The 20,224-nt window shown below is 36.3% G+C and overlaps 3 protein-coding genes and 1 long non-coding RNA gene across 9 annotated transcripts; 2 read left to right on the top strand and 2 right to left on the bottom strand.

Annotated features, from left to right (window-relative positions):
• The first annotated feature begins 566 nt into the window (after positions 1-566).
• LOC111785134 (uncharacterized) lies at positions 567-4,863 on the top strand. The gene is made up of 5 exons (XM_023665598.2): positions 567-789; positions 1,960-3,217; positions 3,301-3,515; positions 3,659-3,882; positions 3,957-4,863. Exons 2-5 carry the CDS (start codon positions 2,083-2,085, stop codon positions 4,669-4,671), a joined length of 2,289 nt encoding a protein of 762 aa, XP_023521366.2. The 5' UTR covers positions 567-789; positions 1,960-2,082; the 3' UTR covers positions 4,672-4,863.
• Positions 4,864-5,853: 990 nt separating this feature from the next.
• On the bottom strand, positions 5,854-7,186 carry LOC111805042 (large ribosomal subunit protein P3z-like). The gene is made up of 2 exons (XM_023689906.2): positions 6,876-7,186; positions 5,854-6,244 (listed from the first exon to the last, which is right to left on the bottom strand). The coding sequence occupies exons 1-2, from the start codon at positions 7,071-7,073 to the stop codon at positions 6,077-6,079; spliced, it is 366 nt and encodes a 121-aa protein (XP_023545674.1). The 5' UTR covers positions 7,074-7,186; the 3' UTR covers positions 5,854-6,076.
• Positions 7,187-9,446: 2,260 nt separating this feature from the next.
• Positions 9,447-18,972, top strand: LOC111785129 (villin-4-like). Of its 5 annotated transcripts, none has more exons than XM_023665596.2 (24): positions 9,447-9,717; positions 10,196-10,278; positions 10,825-10,945; positions 11,070-11,169; positions 12,250-12,318; positions 12,415-12,651; positions 12,737-12,914; positions 12,994-13,126; positions 13,445-13,607; positions 13,697-13,844; positions 13,950-14,050; positions 14,273-14,428; positions 15,053-15,121; positions 15,214-15,282; positions 15,398-15,535; positions 15,918-16,046; positions 16,252-16,399; positions 16,522-16,532; positions 16,728-16,868; positions 17,159-17,284; positions 17,362-17,427; positions 17,623-17,947; positions 18,037-18,254; positions 18,342-18,972. In XM_023665596.2, the coding sequence occupies exons 3-24, from the start codon at positions 10,890-10,892 to the stop codon at positions 18,453-18,455; spliced, it is 2,895 nt and encodes a 964-aa protein (XP_023521364.1). In that variant the 5' UTR covers positions 9,447-9,717; positions 10,196-10,278; positions 10,825-10,889; the 3' UTR covers positions 18,456-18,972. The 5 variants fall into 5 exon arrangements, with proteins under 5 accessions (XP_023521364.1, XP_086984306.1, XP_086984304.1 ...); XM_023665595.2 differs by having other exon boundaries at positions 9,448-9,717; positions 16,249-16,399; XM_087128180.1 differs by having other exon boundaries at positions 12,250-12,651.
• Positions 12,007-19,806, bottom strand: LOC111785131 (uncharacterized). 2 transcript variants are annotated; one of them, XR_015422858.1, is made up of 5 exons: positions 19,126-19,806; positions 15,889-16,114; positions 13,568-13,624; positions 12,984-13,206; positions 12,007-12,827 (listed from the first exon to the last, which is right to left on the bottom strand). It is a non-coding gene; the product is annotated as an uncharacterized LOC111785131 (long non-coding RNA). The 2 variants fall into 2 exon arrangements; XR_002813623.2 differs by lacking the exon at positions 19,126-19,806 and adding an exon at positions 17,394-17,629.
• Between the last annotated feature and the right edge of the window lie 418 nt (positions 19,807-20,224).

The raw sequence follows: 20,224 nt of genomic DNA, 5'->3' as shown, positions 1-20,224 counted from the left end.
AATTTCAAATTAAAATTGAGAATTTGCATTTCCACTCACTCAATAATATATTTTTATTAAAAAAAAATTATAAGAAAAAGACTGAGCTTTTGACATTCTTTTTTTTTTTTTTTAACATAATTCCAAAATTAAATAATTTGGAAAATTTTGGAGAAATAAAAGAGATTTAAATCAAAATTCCCATTAATGTAAAAATAAAATTATTTTATTTATCTAATTTCAAAAGCACTATCAACTACATAATTTTCTTTTTTCAAAATAAATTCAAGTATTTCAATTTAAAATCGAAAAATAATATTTAATACTAAAAAAAATTATGAAAATAAAATTATAAAATTGATATAAACTGAAGTATTAAGTTATTAAAAAAAATTATGTAGATTGAAATTATATTAAATTAGTATTATTAGAATAATATATTTTGGTCTAAATATTTTAAAATGGACTTAAAAATTTAATAACCAATTTAATGCCACGTGGGAATGGCATTATTGAAATAAAAGGGAGAAAGAAGGGTAGTATTGGAGGGCTCATATTCTCTCCTTTATTTCTCTCTTCTACCTGAGTTTTGTTTAATGAGCTAGTTCGACGTGAATGAATCGTTTTGTTTGTGTTCTTCCGTGATTTTCTTCTTCTCCATTCTGGGTTTTTTGACCGTTGATTTTCTTCTAAAACCCCCATTTCTCTCTTTACCTTCATGATCGTCTCTGTCAGTGGCAGTGTGTGATCAAGCATTCTTACACTATTCTCTGTTACTTCCCGCCGGCCGTGATTCATTCATCCCACCAGGTACTTCAATGATTTTGTGTTTTTTTTCTCTAATTCTTCTTCTGGGTTTCCATTGTTTTCTGTGAATATATTAAGATCGATGAAGTATTTGTTGTTGAACTATGAATTCTTAGGGATTTTGTGCCTTTTATCATCATTTGTTCTTCTGGGTTGCTATTGTTTTCTGTTGAAATCATAACATTGCTCCAGTATTTGTTCTTGAACTATGAATTCTTAGGGATTTTGTGCTTTTTCTCATCATTTGTTCCTCTGGGTTGTCATAGTTTTCCGTGGGGATAACGATATTTCTTCTGTGTTGCTTGATGAACTGTAATCTTTCAGGGATCATGTGATTTTATCTCAACATTTCCTTCTAGGTTGCTTTAACATTGCTGAAATATTTGTTGTTGAACTGTAAATTTTCAGGGATTAAGTGTTTTTTCCTGTTCTGGATTGCTATGTTTTCTGTGGGGATCACAATTTTGGAAGGATTATGTGCTTTTTCTCTACATTTCCTCTTCTGGGTTGCTATTGTTTTCTTGAGGAAATAGGAACAACATGGTTTCTATATTTCTTGTGAAACTATAAATTTTTGTTCACTCTCTCGCTCTCTTCTCCTTCTCAATGAATGCCTCAGACCACTTTGTAGAGAGAGAGAGAGAGAGAGAGAGAGAAACAGAGAGGGGTTTATTTGTAATTTGATATTTGATCGGTTTCTCCATGTGAAGTCTGCAAATGGGTCCTTTACTTTGAGCCCTTTATCTTCTTTTCTTGTGTTTTGCTAAGCTCGAAATATGACAGTCATCATTCTTCATTCTGCCTGTTTTTGACTTTCTTTTCATTATTTTGTAATTTTATATTGCTATCCTTTTGTTTTTTGGTTCATAATATAATATATCTCATCAGTTTCCTTTTGAATTTCGAACTGGCAAGTTAAGGATTAGAGGTTCCTGTTGTTTCAGCTGAAATCTTTGACAACTCTTCAATGGAATCTTTTGTTCTTTTTTTGTGTTCTTTAACTTCTAAATCAAGAAAAGCATTAATCCTCTAAACCCTCCTCTCTGTATACTCAAATATGTTGTAGAATCCTCCATCTCTGTTGGTTTTGATTTGAAATAGGATCTTGATTCCCTGTTGTTCTTCCTGGTTCTTGTTCTGTGTGTGAATTTGGCATTGCTTTTGCCTGAACAGCCCAGAGAAACCTTATGAATCTGGCAAGAAACACACAGCAATATCCTTGTGATTTTGGTTTCGATTCGAGCTTGACGAATTCGTAGTGTACGAAAAGTTTGAAGAAAGGGTAGAAATTGAGATATGGGATGTTCCATGTCAAAGCTGGAAGATGAAGAGGCAGTTAAACTTTGTAAAGATCGGAAGAGTTTTATCAAACAAGCTGTTGAGCAGAGGAGATTATTTGCTTGTGGACATCTAGCCTACATTCAGTCATTGAAACGAGTATCTGCCGCTCTTCGTGAGTATGTCGATGGATACGAGCCTCGTGAGCAGTTGTTAGATTCATTCATTACACCTCCTTACACATCTGTAAAGAAAACAAGTCCTGGTTTTATATCCATAACGCCGAATTCGTTCTCGACGCTTCCTATCGAATCTAAACCGAATAGAGTGGTGAGAGTAAATTACCTTAGATCAGGAGGGAATGGGGCAGTTTCTGTAGAAGAGAGACCTCAATCACCTGAAACTGTGAGAGTTCAATCTTATTCACCAATGAATCAGTATGGATTTGATGGCTTCTTCCCAATGCAATCCTCACCAATGAATTCCTCATTCTTCTCTTATTCTCCTAACAACAGACCAAATATCCCTCCCCCATCACCCGAACATTCGCAATGGGACTTTTTCTGGAACCCGTTTTCGTCTTTGGATAACTATGGCTACCCCTCGAACATTGGTCTCAATCATATGGCAATCGACGATGAGATACGAGGGCTAAGACAAGTTAGAGAAGAAGAAGGGATTCCTGAACTGGAAGAAGATGAAACCGAGCAGGAAGACAATAGCAATAGAGTAAACGTCACTGAAGAAAGAACACGAGGGAGCCAAAGTTGTTGTAGAGAGGAAGTTGTTGTTGAGGACGTGGATGAGGACGAAGAAGACGAGGATGACGATGAGGACGAGGATGAGGACGAGGAGGAAACAAACAATGGAAGTGAGATGGATCTTGAACCGGAAGGGAAGATTGATGTATCAAGGCTCCAGAATGCTGGACCTATTGCAAGTACAAGCCAAGAATCGGGGGTAGCCGATCCCGAATCCAAGGAAGAAACACCGGGTTTTACTGTTTATGTGAACCGAAAACCGACGAGCATGGCAGAGGTAATCAAAGAACTGGAAGCTCAGTTTATAGCAGTTTGCAATTCAGCAAATGAGGTCTCAGCACTTTTAGAGGCTAGAAAAGCTCCATATATGGCCACTTCAAATGAACCTTCAGGTTGGATACATAAACACTTCAATCTAATTCCCTCAAGTCATTTGACCATAATCCAATTCATGAAGTCTTATTTCTCCTTGCAGCAATGAAAATGTTGAACCCAGTAGCTCTATTCCGCTCGACTTCATCTCGTTCTTCCTCATCGAGATTTCTAATCAGCTCTTCAGCAACTAAGGACGAAAGTGCTTACGAGAGCAATGGCAACGTATCGGAAGAATCCAGCTCATTTTCACACAGTCATCAATCGACATTGGATCGATTATATGCTTGGGAGAAAAAGCTCTACCAGGAAGTGAGGGTGTGTAGCTCAAATCCTCTCCTGACTTCTAATTTCTACTTTCATTGAATCCCGTGGATGTTTCTGTTCTTCCATCATGATACGCTGACGATTGTTTGGCTTCGACACGAGTTGATCTTTATAGTTTCCTTCTTATTAAACAGTCTGGAGAAAAGATTCGAATCGCGTACGAGAAGAAATGTAATCAACTCAGGAACCAAGATGTAAAAGGCGACGATCCATCTTCAGTGGAAAAAACAAGATCTGCCATGAGAGGTCTCCATACTCAGATAAAGGTTTCGATTCACTCAGTTGAAGCTGTGGCGAAAAGAATCGAAACTTTAAGAGATGAAGAGTTGCAGCCTCAACTTCTAGAATTGGTTCAAGGGTAAGTCTCCATTGTTGGACATCTCTATAGTTATATTGAGATAATCAACGACCATACTTCTTATGATTACACAGGTTAGCAAGGATGTGGAAAGTAATGGCAAAATGCCATCAATTACAGAAGCGAGCTTTAGATGAAGCAAAGCTTCTACTCGCCGGTATACCGTCGAAGTCAGACAGTAGAAAGCTCTCTTCAGCTCCGGTCATTGAGCCAACTTGGTTAGCGCGTGCATCAGCCAATCTCGAGATAGAGCTCAGGAACTGGCGAAGCTGTTTCGAGTCATGGATCACTTCTCAGCGATCCTATGTGCACGCAATAACTGGATGGCTCCTCCGGTGTGTAAATTCGGATTCCTCCGACACTACGAAGCCTCCATTTTCACCTCGTAGATCGAATGCATCTGCACTTCCAATATTTGGACTTTGCATCCAATGGAAGAGGTTCTTGGATGACGTTCAAGAGAAGGCAGTGCTAGACGGGCTCGACTTCTTTGCTGCTGGAATGGGGTCGCTCCATGCACAACAACAGCAAAGAGACGACCCTCACCGCGTTCGAGTTGGGTCGAAGAGATTCGAAGAATCAGGGGGGAACATGGAGATGGTAGAGTTTGGGAAGGTTGAAGAGGTGATGAGTGGAGAAAAAATGGCGGAAGTAGCCATAAGGGTGCTGTGTGCTGGGCTGTCATTTGCTATGAGCTCACTGACTGAATTTGCTATCAGTTCTGCGGATGGATATAGTGATCTTCTTAAGAAAATGCCAAAAGGAGACAGCAGCCAAATGGCACAATAGGCTCATCAAGTAGGATTGGAATGTAATTACAAATGCTTTATTTGTAGCTTAGTATTCTTTATTTGGCTTCATAGTTTAAATCTAACTTAGCTTCATGTAATTTTTGCTACTCCCTCTCTTATTTTTTTTAGGGTGCGAGTTAGTTTGATCTTTGTCAAAGTTGATATCAATAAAAATCGAGTTAGTTGTATAGATATGTTCAAATGAAGGTGATCAACTATTTTTTGGTGAAAAAAATTATGCTTTCGACAGTTGAAATTGGTCAAAATTTGAATTTTGTAACATGTTAGTCACTCATTTTTCAAATCCGTTATTTAAACCATCAGGAAATTGTGTTTGATAGCATTGTCACATCACCTTCCAAAATGCTATCAAACTCAAGCTCTAAAGATCCAAAAATGCTATCAAATTCAAGCTCTAAAGATTCTAAAGATGCAATTCTAAAGATCCAAAAATGCTATCGAGTCCAAAAATGCTATCAAACTCAAAAGATCCAAAAATGCTATCGCTAAATAATGACTTAGTGATGAAGATCACAAATATTATTTCATAAGCTTTTATATTATAGCTCACTTGCATTTCCATTTGTAACTTCCATTTGTAACTTCTCTAATTAATACTGAACCAAAGGCTAAACCATAAAAATAGGTATGTCTTCATGATGTTAACGATGATTGAAATCTCTCAGTAACTAATTAAGAAGATCATTGATATATAAGGGACACTATCTCCATAAGTACTCTCCCAGTAACTAATTAAGAAGATCATTGATATATAAGGGACACTATCTCCATAAGTACTCTCTCAGTAACTAATTAAGAAGATCATTGATATATAAGGGACACTATCTCCATAAGTACGAGGTTTTTTGGCAAAACAAAGAGAGTTTATACTCAAAATAAACAATATCATACAATAGTAGAGGTATGTTGTTCATATCTCTACTTTCAAAGTCACGAGCTATGTCGATAAGCGCTATGTCGATAGAATTCTAAACGGACATGATAGAAAAGTAGGTAATTTACTTATGGTTTATGAGAGTTCCTAATATTACTTGAGTTTGGATATTAATCTATAAACAAGGGTAATATATCTTATCATAGCATAAAATCTGAACCCTAAAACCATTTTAAAACCTCAACCTATTCTTGAAAAGGCACCATTCAAGTCAAATAATAGATGTGCTACAACCAACCACACCAAATTGGTATTCCTTTTGAAAAACAATGCCCAAAAGAACACCCCAACCATTTGACAAAGGTCAGTAACAAAATTTTACGTCCTTAACAAGAACAGCAATTGAACTTGCAAAATTCAACTAAATGCATAGCCATAATTTGCTGAATATAAAAGTTGAATGCTAAAGATTCTGAGTTTGATAAACAATAACGAGTAATTATACCAATTAATCAAAAAGTGAAAAGCCAAGGTCGTCGTCATCACTCTCCTCCTTCACCTCTTCCTTCTTCTCAGCTGGGGCTTCTGCAGCAGCTGGTGCATCTCCTCCAGCAGGGGCGGCTGCAGCTCCTCCACCGCCAATGAAACCGCCACCACTACTGCCGCCAATGATCACCTGAAATGCTAATGTTTAAACAAGGCATGCACAACGAGTAACAACAGGCAAGCAGGGAGGAAGCTACTTGAGATATTGAAGAGATATCATAAATCATAAATACTCTCAAACCAACTTCTTCCAAATACCTCTGCAAATTCAGACAACCTCTAACAAGGAATTACACAAATATATATTTTTATAAATCCATGTTTATCCAGAAAATGTAAAATTCAATGAGAGAATGCAGATAAGTTATACTAATCAAGGAACTCACCAATGAACATACTAAAAATATAATAACCAACATTGCTTTAGTTCATTATAAAACCATATATTTGGAAAATTCCCTCAATTAATAGTTGCTTAATCGATCATGTACCCATAAACACATAATCGCAATTGTTAAACGCCAACCTATAGATCAAATAGACCAAAAAAAGGATCGACCCTCATCGCACAGGAAAGGTAAAAGATAACTATTCATATTGACAAAAACATTAGTAACCAGATTAAACAATCAAATAAACATTGATTACATTTAGAAGGGGAGCATTTTTTGAACATTAGATCGAGAACAATGAGTAATAAAATCAGAAGTATTCGAAGAATCCACAAGACAAACTGGAATAGAGGAGAGAACAATGAATACCTGGAAAACGGCGGAGGTGGGAGTGACATAAGAGAAAGAGGACTGAACACCACCGGAGCAATCGACGGAGAGAACATTCTGAACGAGCGTCCTCTGGAGATCGTAGGTGGAATCGGCAGAGCCTTCAAGGTCACCCGAATACTGATTGGCAGTCCACTTGCCACCGGAGCTCCGACAGATGAAGGTGAAAACTCCCATTGTTTGATCTTCGAACTGGGATTCTGCTTGAAGCGAATTACGAAGAATAAAAACGAGAGCGTTGGAGTGGACGGCTCTTCAGTGGATTGTGTTTGGTTTTTATGTCGAGAGACGAAACCCTAGCGAGAGAGGAAAACGAGGGTTTGGCTTCGTCAAATGACGGATTTACCCTCACAATTTCATCATTGATTTGATTGAACTCTTAAACCCTTTTGGGAAATAAAACTTTTATTATTTTTTTTAGCATAATTAAAAAAAACAAAATGTTGAAATCTCGTATCTAAAATTTTCAAATTTTAAATTACTTTTTGTTATTTATTAGATAAATTTTTTTAAACATATTGTTAATTTGACCTTTATAATTTATAATTTTTCTTTTAATATATATTTTGGTCATTAATTTTTTTTTATTTTAATATTACGACACACGTAATAAATATGTTTATTTAACATGCTGAGATTCACACAGATTTGAGATAGAGATTATATTCTCTGTCTTTGTCTCCATTACTGCCCATTTCACACGATCTCACTTTATATATATAACTGTTGAAAATTATATTGTAATATTAAATTTTAATTTTTTTTTATAGAATTTTAATTTTTTTTGTCACGATGTAATAATTTTTTAATTTAGAGATAGAAAATAAATATGGTTCAAATTCAACGTATCTAATGATTATTTAAATATTTTTTAATTTTAATTATTAAAGGAGAATTATATTTTAATAGTGAGAAAATAAAATAAAAGGTCTAAAATTGAGATTTTGGGTTTTAATTATGAATGTAAATAATAATGGATAAAATATAAGTCAACTACAAATAATTATTATAAATATGTTTTAATTACTCTCACAGTAGGCCATTAATCATGGCACTTTAGCCCAATTTTATATTTTTTGAGTTATTTTGGATCAATTTTAAAAAATTATGTTAAATTAATTTATTCAATATATTCAACGATCGATATTGTGGAACGTTATAGGTGGAATAAAACCGAACAAGATTACTATCGACTAAGGAAAGTTAGTAACATTGGCTGAAGCCAACACTGTAAGTGAACTTACTGTTGGAACGCCTATGAGCTAGATTGGATGAACCGAAAGAAGTATGAATATCATTTAGTGAATTTATGCGACGCATGTTGTTTGCTTTTGTAACAACCTACGCCTACCGCTAGCAGATATTGTCCTCTTTGGGGTTTCCCTTTCTGACTTCCCCTTAAGGCTTTAAAACGCGCTAAGGGAAGGTTTCTACACCCTTGTGGTTTGTTCTCCCCTAATCAATGTGGGACATCACAACTATATTGCTATGGTTACGTTTATGCCTTATGAAATACCATGATACATCATACATTACAAGCATGTATGAAAGATTATGAACATGTAAGCATGTCTCGTTGGGAATTCGTATCATGAAATGTCTGGAAGTATTATGAACATCATTACATTGTACCATGATTTTAAATACAAGATATCGTGTATGTTGTATGTCACAAACATGAAATACTTACCTAATATGCTACACAAGGACATGTACATCACGATATTATACTCCTTTTTTTTTTTCTATTAGTTTTTGGTAGTGTTAATGTACGCTAGCCCTTAGTCAGGTCTATATTGTACTTATACGAGCACATTTAGTAGGTTCATTTCGTTTATTACTTAAATTATTGAATATATAAACAAGATAATAACGTCTCAAATTAGCTTATTTAAAAGAATTAGACTTTTTTCTTAAATCAATCTATAATTTTATAATTATAGGTTCATATTAATATTAAAAATTATAATTGGCTTAATATTAATGGCATGTTTAATTATTTATTTTTTTGAATTGAACAATGGCACAAATGGGAGTCGAAGTATCAAATTTCAACAATCAAGTTCTTTCTTATTTGTGCCAGGTGGGTGAAAGTCGTACGTCGAGAGAATGATCATGAGTTTATAATAAAAGAATACTATCTTTGTGACGCCTTTTGTGGAATCCCAAAGCAAAGCTACAAAAGCTTATACTCAAATCTGGAACAAAGTATTGTGAGCCTCAAAGACATAGTAAAAAATGAACCAAATCGACTCCAAAAGAAAAAGGAGTCGAACTTCGATTACCAAATTGAACCAAAAAAGAAAGCGACTTTGGACTTTAAATTGAATTACACAAAAAGGTTGTCTAAAATTGATCCAAAAACAATGGAAACAAGTTGTTGTTGGCCGAAAGTTTCTGAATGATTGATTTGAAGAATGTTTTTGGATTAAATTTCTTTGAAGAATCAATCTATCTGTCACATACTGAAACCCCAAAAACAAAAGAAGAAGAAATTCAATTTAATTGATTGATTATTAAGATTCCAGTTCATTTGTGCTTGCGTGGGTTCGTTCTTGTGTTGGGGTTAGTGATTAGCACGCCTTGCCCTTCATCATTCTCTTCTCTCTCTCACTACAAAATACAAATACTTCTTTGGGTTTCTCTCTCTCTACATTTCTACTCCCTTTTCTCTCTTCTTCACCTCTAACACTTTACTCTCTCTCTCTCTTGTGCGCTGTGGAATTGGAAAACACTATTGTTTGTATGATTCTGATCCTTGGTGGATCTGGGTGCTTCTCCGCTTCAATTTTCAATACCTGATTGTCTTCATCGGCCTTGGGTACTCGCAACTTTCTGCCGTTTAATCCTTTTTCTTTGTTTGGTTTTGAATTCCGCTTGCTTAGCTAGTTTCTGAAACAGGGTTGTTCTTCGTTTTTATTAGGGATTCTTGTTTGAGGCGTTGTTATTGGAAATTTGTGAAGCTGCTGATTTCTGTTCTTTGTTTTGGTTTGAATCGTTTTTGATATAATCGAGTAATGGGTCTTCTGGGATTGGTGATTATGAACATGTTCTATGGCCTCCTGGTTTAGCCGAGTTTTGTTGAAAAACTAGATTTGATTCGATTCATTCGTAGAAGTTTGTATTGTTGTAGTTAGTTCATAATTTCTCTATCAAGGGAGGGTTTAAGCTGTTTACTGATATACATACATTTATAGGATTGTTCTTCTGTTTGTTTGATGTTCTAATTCACCAAGTGGACTTATAGATGATTCTTCCCATAACTCGAGTGTTGCGCTTGTCTTTGATTTTACGTACAGTTCTCCTGTAGCTGATTTTGCCACCCGTTCTAGTAACGAAAACCCTCCTACTGCAACGCTGTGTCCGTAGGACTATTCGCGAGGTGAGCTTCTCTACCCGTTTATTTGTTTTCAAGCTAAAGTCAAGATATGTAATACATTCGAATCTTTTGTCCTGGATTTCTTGAACTCGGTAAAGCTTACTAGTGAATCATATAAAGACAATTGCTATTTAGTATAGCGATTTGGGCAAGTATTTTACGATTAAGAAGTGACTTGCCACTTGTACAGATTGTGTATGAATCTACTATAACTGTAGTCTACCTTATTATAGCGAGTTACTGCATTTATTCGAGTGATCCAGAATTGTCGAAAATTTCCTTTTTACCTACCTCTATCCCGATAACCTGAAGCCAAAGCTCTTATTTTCTGTTGAGTAATAGTTCGAGTAAGTCTTGAATGAGCCCCTCAAAAGCTTGATGCAAATAAACGAATCTACGTTGTATGTTGATTTGTTCTTATTTTCTGCGTAAAGGGTCTGTTCGAAATGACTTTCTAAGTGCCTAAAAACGCTTTCTTAGACACTAGAACATCATTCCAGTCTCGAGATCAATCTTCTTCATTTCGTAGTTACTTGTTTTGTTCTTCAGGTTGGAAGTGCTGTATTTCTACAGAGGAGTGGTAAACAATATAGAACTAGAGGTGCAAGAACAATATGGCTGTCTCCATGAGAGATTTGGACCCAGCCTTCCAAGGGGCAGGTCAAAAGGCGTATCCTTTATGCATAAGATTTTGAAATTTTCTGGTTTGATATCCATTTTGTGTACAAAACATCCGATCAACCTTATTCCCATGAAACTAATGAGTTCATATTTTGTTCCTTGACACTTAAAAGTGGGCTTGAAATATGGCGGATTGAAAATTTTAATCCTGTTCCTGTTCCAAAGGCTTCTTATGGAAAGTTCTTTACTGGTGACTCCTATATCATTCTCAAGGTAAAGGATTCATTTTAATTCCCTAAATTGCAACATATACATACATATATGCATATTTTCTCCCTTAAGAAGCACTATATGTATCTAAGTATTGGAATTATTTGTGACACAGATAAGGTTATATGCTCAACTTGTGGAAAGTGGCTATCTTTTGGTTTAGAATGATTAGACATGAAACGATAGATGAATTTTGGGTTCATGGGTTGTGCATGAAATGGGGAGATCCTACGTCGGTTGGAGAGGGGAATGAAATATTCCTTATATGGGTGTAGACTTCTGTTAAAGTGAACAATAGTGGTGGACTTCTGTTACAAATGGTTTCAGAGCCAGACACTGTGCCAAGCTGGCCCCCAAAGGGGTGGATTGTGAGATCCTACATTTGTTGGAGAGGGGAACAAATCATCCCTTAAGGATATGAAAATCTCTCCCTAGTAGACGCGTTTACGTAACAAGTCAAAGCGGACAATATCTACTAGCGGTGGACTTGAATTGTTGCACGTATAAAGTGTCTCGTTGTAATTTATAAACCATTTATTAGAGGAGTTGAAAAGTAATGACTATGAAACCAAAATGAAATTCAACATTTAATACAAACTTTGGAGTGGGTTATTTATTATATGGTTTAGTTGGAGTGGGTTATTTATTATATGGTTTAGTTAGATGCTTTAGGGTTTATCTTTTCATTGAGTTCAACAAATGGGGTGGGAAGATTCAAACCTCTTACTTTTTAGTCGAGCTCGCGCATGTCTTAATCAATTAAGCTATGCTCAAATTGATTTTAGAGAGTTTTTAGTTGATAGGTTGGATTTGTGTGGCATAGGGTTAGATACCGAGATGTATGGGGCTTTGTGTCCAAAGCGTTCAATTTGTCAGTTCTATAAGTATTAAACTATATCTCTTACAAACAAATTGTTGGCTACACAAACTCAAAGTTCATGTGTTCTAGAAACATATCATCAATCAAACTAAAAAAAAAAAAAAAGGAAAAGATTTCAGTCATTGTGTTTGTAGTGTTCTTCTTTGGCATGAAGACTATGCCCTGAATGACTGTCTTCATGTCTTAAAACCTTTTTTGTGCAGACAACCTCCCTAAAAAGTGGCACCTTGCGACATGATATTCATTACTGGCTTGGTAGAGATACCACTCAGGTAAAATACCTCTGGCAAACAAGTAATACCATTGAAGTACTCTTCAACATCAATTTTTTCCACGGAGTTTTGATTCAGAGACTTATTTATACACAGGATGAAGCTGGTACTGCTGCCATCAAGACAATTGAACTAGACGCAGCACTAGGTGGACGTGCTGTACAATACCGTGAGGTTCAAGGTCACGAAACAGAGAAGTTCCTGTCCTGTTTCAAACCATGTATTATACCTCAGGAAGGTGGATTTGCATCCGGGTTCAAACATGCTGAGGCTGAGGAACATAAGACTCGGTTGTTTGTGTGTAAAGGAAAACGTGTCGTCCATGTCAAGGAGGCAAGTTCTTGTTTTTGGTTGGGTATCACTGATATCTCTAGCTTTTTATGAATGCTTGCTGAGTTTTCTGGAATTGTGATGATAGGTTCCTTTCAGTCGATCTTCACTCAACCACGATGACATTTTTATTCTCGATACCAAGTCCAAAATTTTCCAATTCAACGGTTCGAACTCGTCTATTCAAGAGAGAGCAAAAGCATTGGAAGTTGTTCAATATGTTAAGGATACATATCACAATGGAAAATGTGAGATGGCTGCCATTGGTAAGTTACGATTGATCTGTGAGTTAGAAGTGAAAGATGAACGTTGAGGAATATCAGTTTGTGAGTTACCTTTTTGTAGAGGATGGAAAGTTGATGGCCGATCCTGAAACTGGAGAATTTTGGAGCTTTTTTGGTGGCTTTGCTCCACTTCCAAGGAAAACAACTAGTGATGAGGATAAGCATGTTGATTCTCATCCAACTAAGCTTTTTCGGTAATATATTATCTCCTTTTCGGGTTCTTCTCATGTGATATTTATGAGAATGTTTGCTTCAGCCAGATAAGGAGACGACCCTGCAACGTAAAAAAACGAGATATTATGTAATTGAACGTCTTTATAAACACGCACGCACATATATTTCTCCCCTCCCTTTAAAAGGTTTCAAGGGTTTTGAATAGAAGATTATTGAGCTAATAGAGTAATAACCTGACATTAACAAATCCTAAAACTAAATACATTGGACTTTCATGTGAGATGGTAAATTGGTAACCGTTATTATGTAGTTCTGAAGCAATATGTCTGCTTTTAAAGAATTGAGAAGGGGGAGCTGGAACCACTTGGTGCTGATTCTTTGACAAGGGACCTGCTAGACACACAAAAATGCTATATTCTAGATTCTGGATTTGAAGTATTTGCATGGATGGGAAGAAATACCTCACTCGATGACCGAAAGAAGGCGACTGGAGCTGCCGAGGTCAGCTCACCCTATACCTGCAAATCCATTTTACTTGGGTAACATGACATCATAGAATTTCTTATTAATTTGTGTCGTTAAGTGAACAGAAACTGGTGCATGGACCTGAAAGACCAAGATCACAAATAACTAGTGTGATTGAAGGTTTCGAGACAGCAACATTCCGATCTAAATTTGATTCGTGGCCTCAAGTTACTAATGTAGTTGTGTCAGAGGATGGTAGAGGAAAGGTCGCAGGTTAGGAAGTAAAAAATTTAAAGATATTTTTCCATTGTTACAATTTTATCTATATTGCTACACTGACTTCATTCCTTGTGTGTTGATTTTTGGTGTTTCTTTTAGCTCTTCTGAAGCGTCAAGGGGTTAATGTTAAGGGTCTTCTAAAAGCTGATCCTATAAAAGAAGAACCTCAACCATACATTGATTGCACTGGGAATTTGCAGGTGTGGCTTCTGAAGCTCTTGCAATTGTTTTATGAAATGAGTCTGTCAACTATATTGACTGGAAATTGCTAGTCTACCCAGGACTAGTCAATTATATCTTAGGTTTTCTGGAACTTCTTTTTTAATGAATCCTCATTGTTTGCTCTTCTATATAGAACAAGACATGGTTCTCAACGACTGCTCTTCTTTGTCGTTAACGATTCCTGTTCCTCCCTGACACAGGTTTGGCGAGTCAGTGGCAATGAAAAGATTCTCATTCCTACCTCTGATCAGTCAAAATTTTACAGTGGGGATTGCTATATCTTTCAATACTCGTATCCTGGAGACGATAAAGATGAATATCTTATAGGAACGTGGTTTGGGAAGCAAAGCGTTGAGGTAATAAATGCTCAAAAAGCTTCTAGATGCCCTCAACTTGGAGAAAAAAAAATCACACCAAAATTTAAAGTTACTTATCGTTCATTTACGCATTCAATACCTCACTTTAACATGATGGTTGATGGTTATGGGAGAAGTTAAAGTCGTAAATTATTGATATGTTAAAATATTTTTTGGAAACTATGAATTAGGAAGGAAAGCTTCAACTGTAATTTGTTGTGTTGGGATAAATCCATAACATCAATTTAAATATTCCTTTATGCTTCTTTCTGTTAGGTTTATAGTTTACCTTGACCAAGAATTTGGGACATGGTTTAACATTTGCTAGTTTGATTATAGGACTTCGAACATGATCTATTACTCATTAACAGATCTTGCATCTTAGATTTCAGTTGTCCTTGTATGCTCTCTCTTTATGAGAGAAATTTTGGCTAATAGTATTGAAATTAGAATAGGAGGCTCAAAAGTAGGACTTCTTCACATAATGGACACTCTGATGGGAATAAGAGTTTTAGTTTCTTTGTGTATCTAATGTTTCCCCCCTCATACTCTTTGTACTACATGAATACATTCTAATCCGAGGCCTTATTATTGTTGGGATTCGTTTTTGCTCATCTCCTCCAGGAAGAAAGAGCTACAGCATTATCACTGGTAAACAAGATGGTTGAGTCATTAAAGTTTCTCCCAGTCCAGGTAGGTTCATCACTTGGGGTTGTGATTTCCAATTGATGTACATTCATTTCTTTGGTATCTTCTTGTTTCTGATTCATTTCATTGTATTATAGGCTCGCCTTTACGAAGGGAATGAACCGATTCAATTTTATTCAATTTTCCAGAGCTTTGTTGTCTTCAAGGTTTGTTAGATATAATCTGCAGTTAAAGAAAGTTGTGGGAGAATATTTTTTTCTTCTTATTCCATACATGAATTTTGATTTCCTTAAAGATAATGTGATGAAATACATACTTCAGGGAGGCCTAAGTAAGGGATACAAGAATTATGTTGCGGAGAAGGAAATTCAAGATGAAACTTACCAAGAGGATGGGATTGCATTATTTAGAGTCCAGGGCTCTGGACCCGAAAATATGCAAGCAATACAAGTAGACCCGGTACTTGTACTATAGCATTTCGTTAGTTCTTTAATCATGCACACATATGACAAAGATGTCTTTAGTTAACATGATTGCAAAAGGTATAGTAGAAAGATTAAAGTTTATTTAATCTTTTCTACAGTCTTATCACTCTCCTCCATATGAGAAAAGGTACGTGTGAACTATTGGTATCAATTAGAGAGAAAATTTCACAAGAGCTCCTGAAATTGATATCATAATAAGTCAATACTAAACATAGCATAACTAGCTTAGCTCAAAGACTACATTGACATCATTTTGATCACTAATAAACTTGAAAGGTTAAATTGATAGATTATGATGTATTTAAATCTTTATGTATATATTCTTACCTTTCCCCATCTTTTTTCTCCCTCGGCAGGTTGCATCGTCTTTAAATTCCTCCTACTGCTACATATTGAATAGCAGCTCCTCTGTCTTTACATGGTCTGGAAGCCTCACAAACTCAGATAATCAAGAACTTGTCGAGCGATTGCTGGATTTGATAAAGGTTGTGAAGTTCTCTCAGCTTGGACACAAGAGTTTGATTTCTAAACAGAGCTTCTTGACAAATGTGTTCTGTATGAAATAACCATACGCCTTTCACTTTGCCAAAGCTTATCTGAGTTTGAGTTTTGTTTAACAAGATAGGCCATTTTGTTATCTCGTTACATTTCTTTTTGTTGATTTCTCACTTGTGTTTCAATTGCCAGCAGCCCAATGTACAATCTAGATCACAAAAAGAAGGTACAGAATCTGAACAATTTTGGAATTTGCTGGGAGGCAAATCTGAATATCCTAGCCAAAAAGTCAGTCGAGAGGCTGAAAGTGATCCACACCTATTTTCTTGTACCTTCTCTGGAGGTTAGTATAATTCTTCCTGCTAGTGAAAAATTTATGCTTTGTCCTGTACTCTTCCATTCCGCTATACTTCTAAATATGACCCCTTTTCCTGTGAACTTGTGATGGCCATGATGAACTTGCAGGAAATTTGAAGGTACATTCTTTTCTCGTTCTGATCCATAAATTTCCTATAATTTATACTATCATGTTCTTTCATTTCTTCTCAATACAAGCTTAGTTTCCCCAAAAAGAACAAAAAAAGAGTAGAAACAAAAGAAACAAAAACATTAAGAAGCTACTGTAAATGACCGTCTTTCCCGAGAAGGTTAGTTAATGTGAAGTTTCGCAGGTGGTGGAGGTATATAACTTTGATCAAGATGATTTGATGACCGAAGACATACACATTCTGGATAATCACTCAGAGATATATGTATGGATCGGCCAACAAGTCGACTCCAAGAGTAGATTGCATGCTTTAACTATTGGTGAGGTACGAATAACGTATTTCCTAGCCAACTTCACGTGTTACTTTTCGCCAATGTTCCGTTATATCATCTGGCTATTCAACTGGGAAGAAATTTTTTGACATTCAGTCTGCCCCTTTCTTTTCCCCACCAATGTTATATCTAAGTTCCTGATATATCAATGTCATCGGTTCTATGTTATTTTCATATCTTGGGAGTCTGATACTAAAAGTTTTCCAGGTTGTTCATTCATCATTGTCTTTTTGACAAACTATGATATTCTCATTATTGGTAATTTTCTTTCTTATTGCAACAGAAATTTCTAAAACATGATTTTCTTCTGGAAAATCTATCTTCTGAAGCTCCGGTGTACATTATCGCGGAAGGTAGTGAACCCCCTTTCTTTACTCGCTTCTTTAAATGGGACTCTGCAAAATCTTTGGTAAGCATTCGACATTTATTCTAGTATGTATGCCTATAAATTATCTGCAAGCAATTAAGATTTTCGATCTTAAACAGATGCACGGAAACTCGTTCCAAAGAAAACTTACAATAGTCAAAAGCGGAGGCACTCCTGCTCGAGATGTAAGGCTTCTTTATATAGTTTCAATTCTTAACCCCCACCCACAAACACAGTCCATTGATTTTCTTAATCTGCATTATGTTCCTTTTATTTCTTCACATTATCATCAACCACCCTCTTCTTCTCTTCACATTCTTTTCCTAGTTTCCTGGTCTTTATTGATGCCCCCATTAATAAGTGACTTCACTATTACTCAGAAACCAAAGCGAAGAACACCGGTATCATATGGTGGGAGGTCTGCAGTCCCAGACAAATCACAACGCTCTAGGAGCATGTCTTTTAGTCCTGAAAGGGTCCGTGTAAGGGGGAGGTCTCCTGCTTTCAATGCCTTGGCTGCTACTTTTGAGAACCCCAATACAAGGAACCTTTCTACTCCACCCCCAGTTAGAAAGATCTACCCGAAATCAGTGAGCCCAGATTCAGCAAAATTAGCTGCCGCAAAATCTACCATAGCAGCTCTTGGTGCTAGCTTTGAACAGCCACCACCTGCTCGAGAAGCTATTATACCACATTCAATAAAAGGTAGCCTTCAATTTATAAATCCATGGCAGCTATTTCATGGCTTCATACCTGACATAATTACCTTGTATTGGGTGAACTGACTCCTCCAGAGCCTCCCAAACCTAAGCCGGAGACTAATAATAATGGTGAGGTTAATGATAAGGAGAAGCAAAACTCAAAGACGGTCGGAATTGAAACTCTCACCATACAGGAAGATGTGAAAGAAGGTGAGGCTGAAGATGATGAAGGCCTCGCAATATATCCATATGACCGTCTAAAAACTACATCTACCGACCCCATTTCAGACATTGATGTGACAAGACGAGAGGTAATATTAAAAAAGTAATGCTTCAACTTGAGTCTATAGATTCTTAATATGATATTTTCTAAGATGCTTAAATTTGCAACTCTGCAGACTTACCTCTCATCAGAAGAGTTCAGGGCAAAGTTTGGAATGACCAAGGATGCATTTTATAAGTTGCCAAAATGGAAACAGAATAAGCATAAAATGGCCCTTCAACTATTCTAACTCCTGTATGGTTTCCTCTGATCATTTCACTCAGTTTCCTGCAGTTCTATGTTACCAGTGGAAGAGGCTTGGTTTTCAAATCTATTTGTTGTTAGATGTAAGAAGCCTTCTGAACTGGCTGGACTCAACTGGTAAGGAGTGGAAGGGCCAGCTTCAGTGCATTTTTAGCTGCTTCTGTTGCCCAGAGACTTGTGTTCATGATTGATGGACAAATTCAAGTTCTGGTTTTTGCTTGCGTCCTTGCAAACATCTTTACCTTATTTATTTCTTTACTAAGCATTTGGTATTCATTTTAATGTTAAACCTATGTTGTGAGCTTGCAATTTTCCCCACCTTTTTGAGCATATGTTTAGTTTTCAGTTTTATTTTTTCATTCAATTTTTTTCAGGAGAGCAGTTAGGTGGTCTGCAATTTAGTTTTCCTTTTATTTGCATTTCCCGAGGAAGAACAACCGTGTGTACAGCAGAGTGTAATACTTCAGATGACAATAAACTTATAAAAAGTGTGATTTTCATTATATCTTTCCCTCCAAGTTTTCCTGCGCTCACTCTTTCAATTTTGACATTTCTGTTCGGGATGTTTGATATTCCAAGGTTGTCATCTTTCAACAACTGTTGTAAAGAACGAGTTGTCAAACAGATCTAAAGTGCGTGAATAGTGTGTCACATACCTTCAGACATTGTGAAGCATTCAAACTTGTGACCTGTAGGTGCTATTTTGAGTAAGGATTGAATCTACAACAAAGCTTTCTTAATTTTATTGCTCAAACAACAATATAACCTAATTTTACTCCAGAGATAAGTATTTTCTTAAAATGGTAATAAATTCATATTCACTCATATGAAGAACACGTAATCCCAACTTAAAAGCAGATTCAGATTTGTAACAACCTAATTCATTCAGTTTCCCCAAGCCAATTCAAGATTTAAAACCAGACCTTCGATGAAATTCTAAACTAACAAACATAGAACATTCCACTAGGCGCCATGGAAATTAAACTTATCTGAAGGCGCAGCCGTAGGGAAGACGTTGCTCCTGCGTCGAATTCAAGAAATCGTTCGAACTCCTTGGATTGTGAAGTAAAGTTCGAGCAAAATGATGATCTTGAGCCTACGGAATAAAGAAAGAATTAAGGTCAGAAGAAATCTCCGGAATGAATTTGAATTACCGGTGGCGTGAGATCAAATTAAACAGCTAAATCGTTGTTGATCAAAGATGAGATCTGGAAGGAGTTTGAATTGAAGACAGATTCCTCGCGTTTTCTTTTTTTATTGCCAAAGAAAATGGAAACTTCCGGAACCTAATTTCGTCGTCTTCTATAAATGGAAGATCCTAACTTCATTTTCCCATTCTCACGCTTTTAATTAAGCAAAAATTAGCATAAATCACCTATAAGGATGTGCTGCATTATTTACATGTAATCAGGGATAGAGAAGTCTTTTCCATATTGGTCTCGTGTTTATTAATTTTTGTAGGGATCAGGTAGTGTAACCAGATGTAGGGATCAGGTAGTGTAACCAGATCCACTGGTAGCGAGGGTTTCCACACCCTTACAAAGGTGGATGCGTCTGTTAGGGGAGGATTTCCACACCCTTATAAACGTGGATTTGTTATCCTCTTTAACCAATGTGGGACACTTTAACCAATGTGGGACACTTTAACCAATGTGGGACACTTTAACCAATGTGGGACATTACAGGCAATGATTCTTGGTTCGATGGAAAATTTTTAAGATGGTACGACGAAGATTTTATTTTTCCATATGTTAT

The sequence above is a fragment of the Cucurbita pepo genome, chromosome 11, assembly GCF_057944985.1.
Source record: "Cucurbita pepo subsp. pepo isolate OVF chromosome 11, ASM5794498v1, whole genome shotgun sequence".
Lineage (NCBI taxonomy): Eukaryota > Viridiplantae > Streptophyta > Magnoliopsida > Cucurbitales > Cucurbitaceae > Cucurbita > Cucurbita pepo.
Note: the sequence above shows the minus strand (reverse complement) of the source record. Positions and strands in the feature narration are given on the sequence as shown.

Coding starts and splice junctions, on each gene's coding strand:
- LOC111785129 (XM_087128179.1), top strand. CDS start 10,890: ATGGCTGTCTCCATGAGAGATTTGGACCCAGCCTTCCAAGGGGCAGGT. Junction 10,946..11,069: donor CAAGGGGCAGGTCAAAAGGC/GTATCCTTTATG, acceptor GACACTTAAAAG/TGGGCTTGAAATATGGCGGA. Junction 14,051..14,272: donor ATTGCACTGGGAATTTGCAG/GTGTGGCTTCTG, acceptor TCCCTGACACAG/GTTTGGCGAGTCAGTGGCAA.
- LOC111805042 (XM_023689906.2), bottom strand. CDS start 7,073: ATGGGAGTTTTCACCTTCATCTGTCGGAGCTCCGGTGGCAAGTGGACT. Junction 6,245..6,875: donor CCACCTCCGCCGTTTTCCAG/GTATTCATTGTT, acceptor TTAGCATTTCAG/GTGATCATTGGCGGCAGTAG.
- LOC111785134 (XM_023665598.2), top strand. CDS start 2,083: ATGGGATGTTCCATGTCAAAGCTGGAAGATGAAGAGGCAGTTAAACTT. Junction 3,516..3,658: donor AGCTCTACCAGGAAGTGAGG/GTGTGTAGCTCA, acceptor CTTATTAAACAG/TCTGGAGAAAAGATTCGAAT. Junction 3,883..3,956: donor CTTCTAGAATTGGTTCAAGG/GTAAGTCTCCAT, acceptor ATGATTACACAG/GTTAGCAAGGATGTGGAAAG.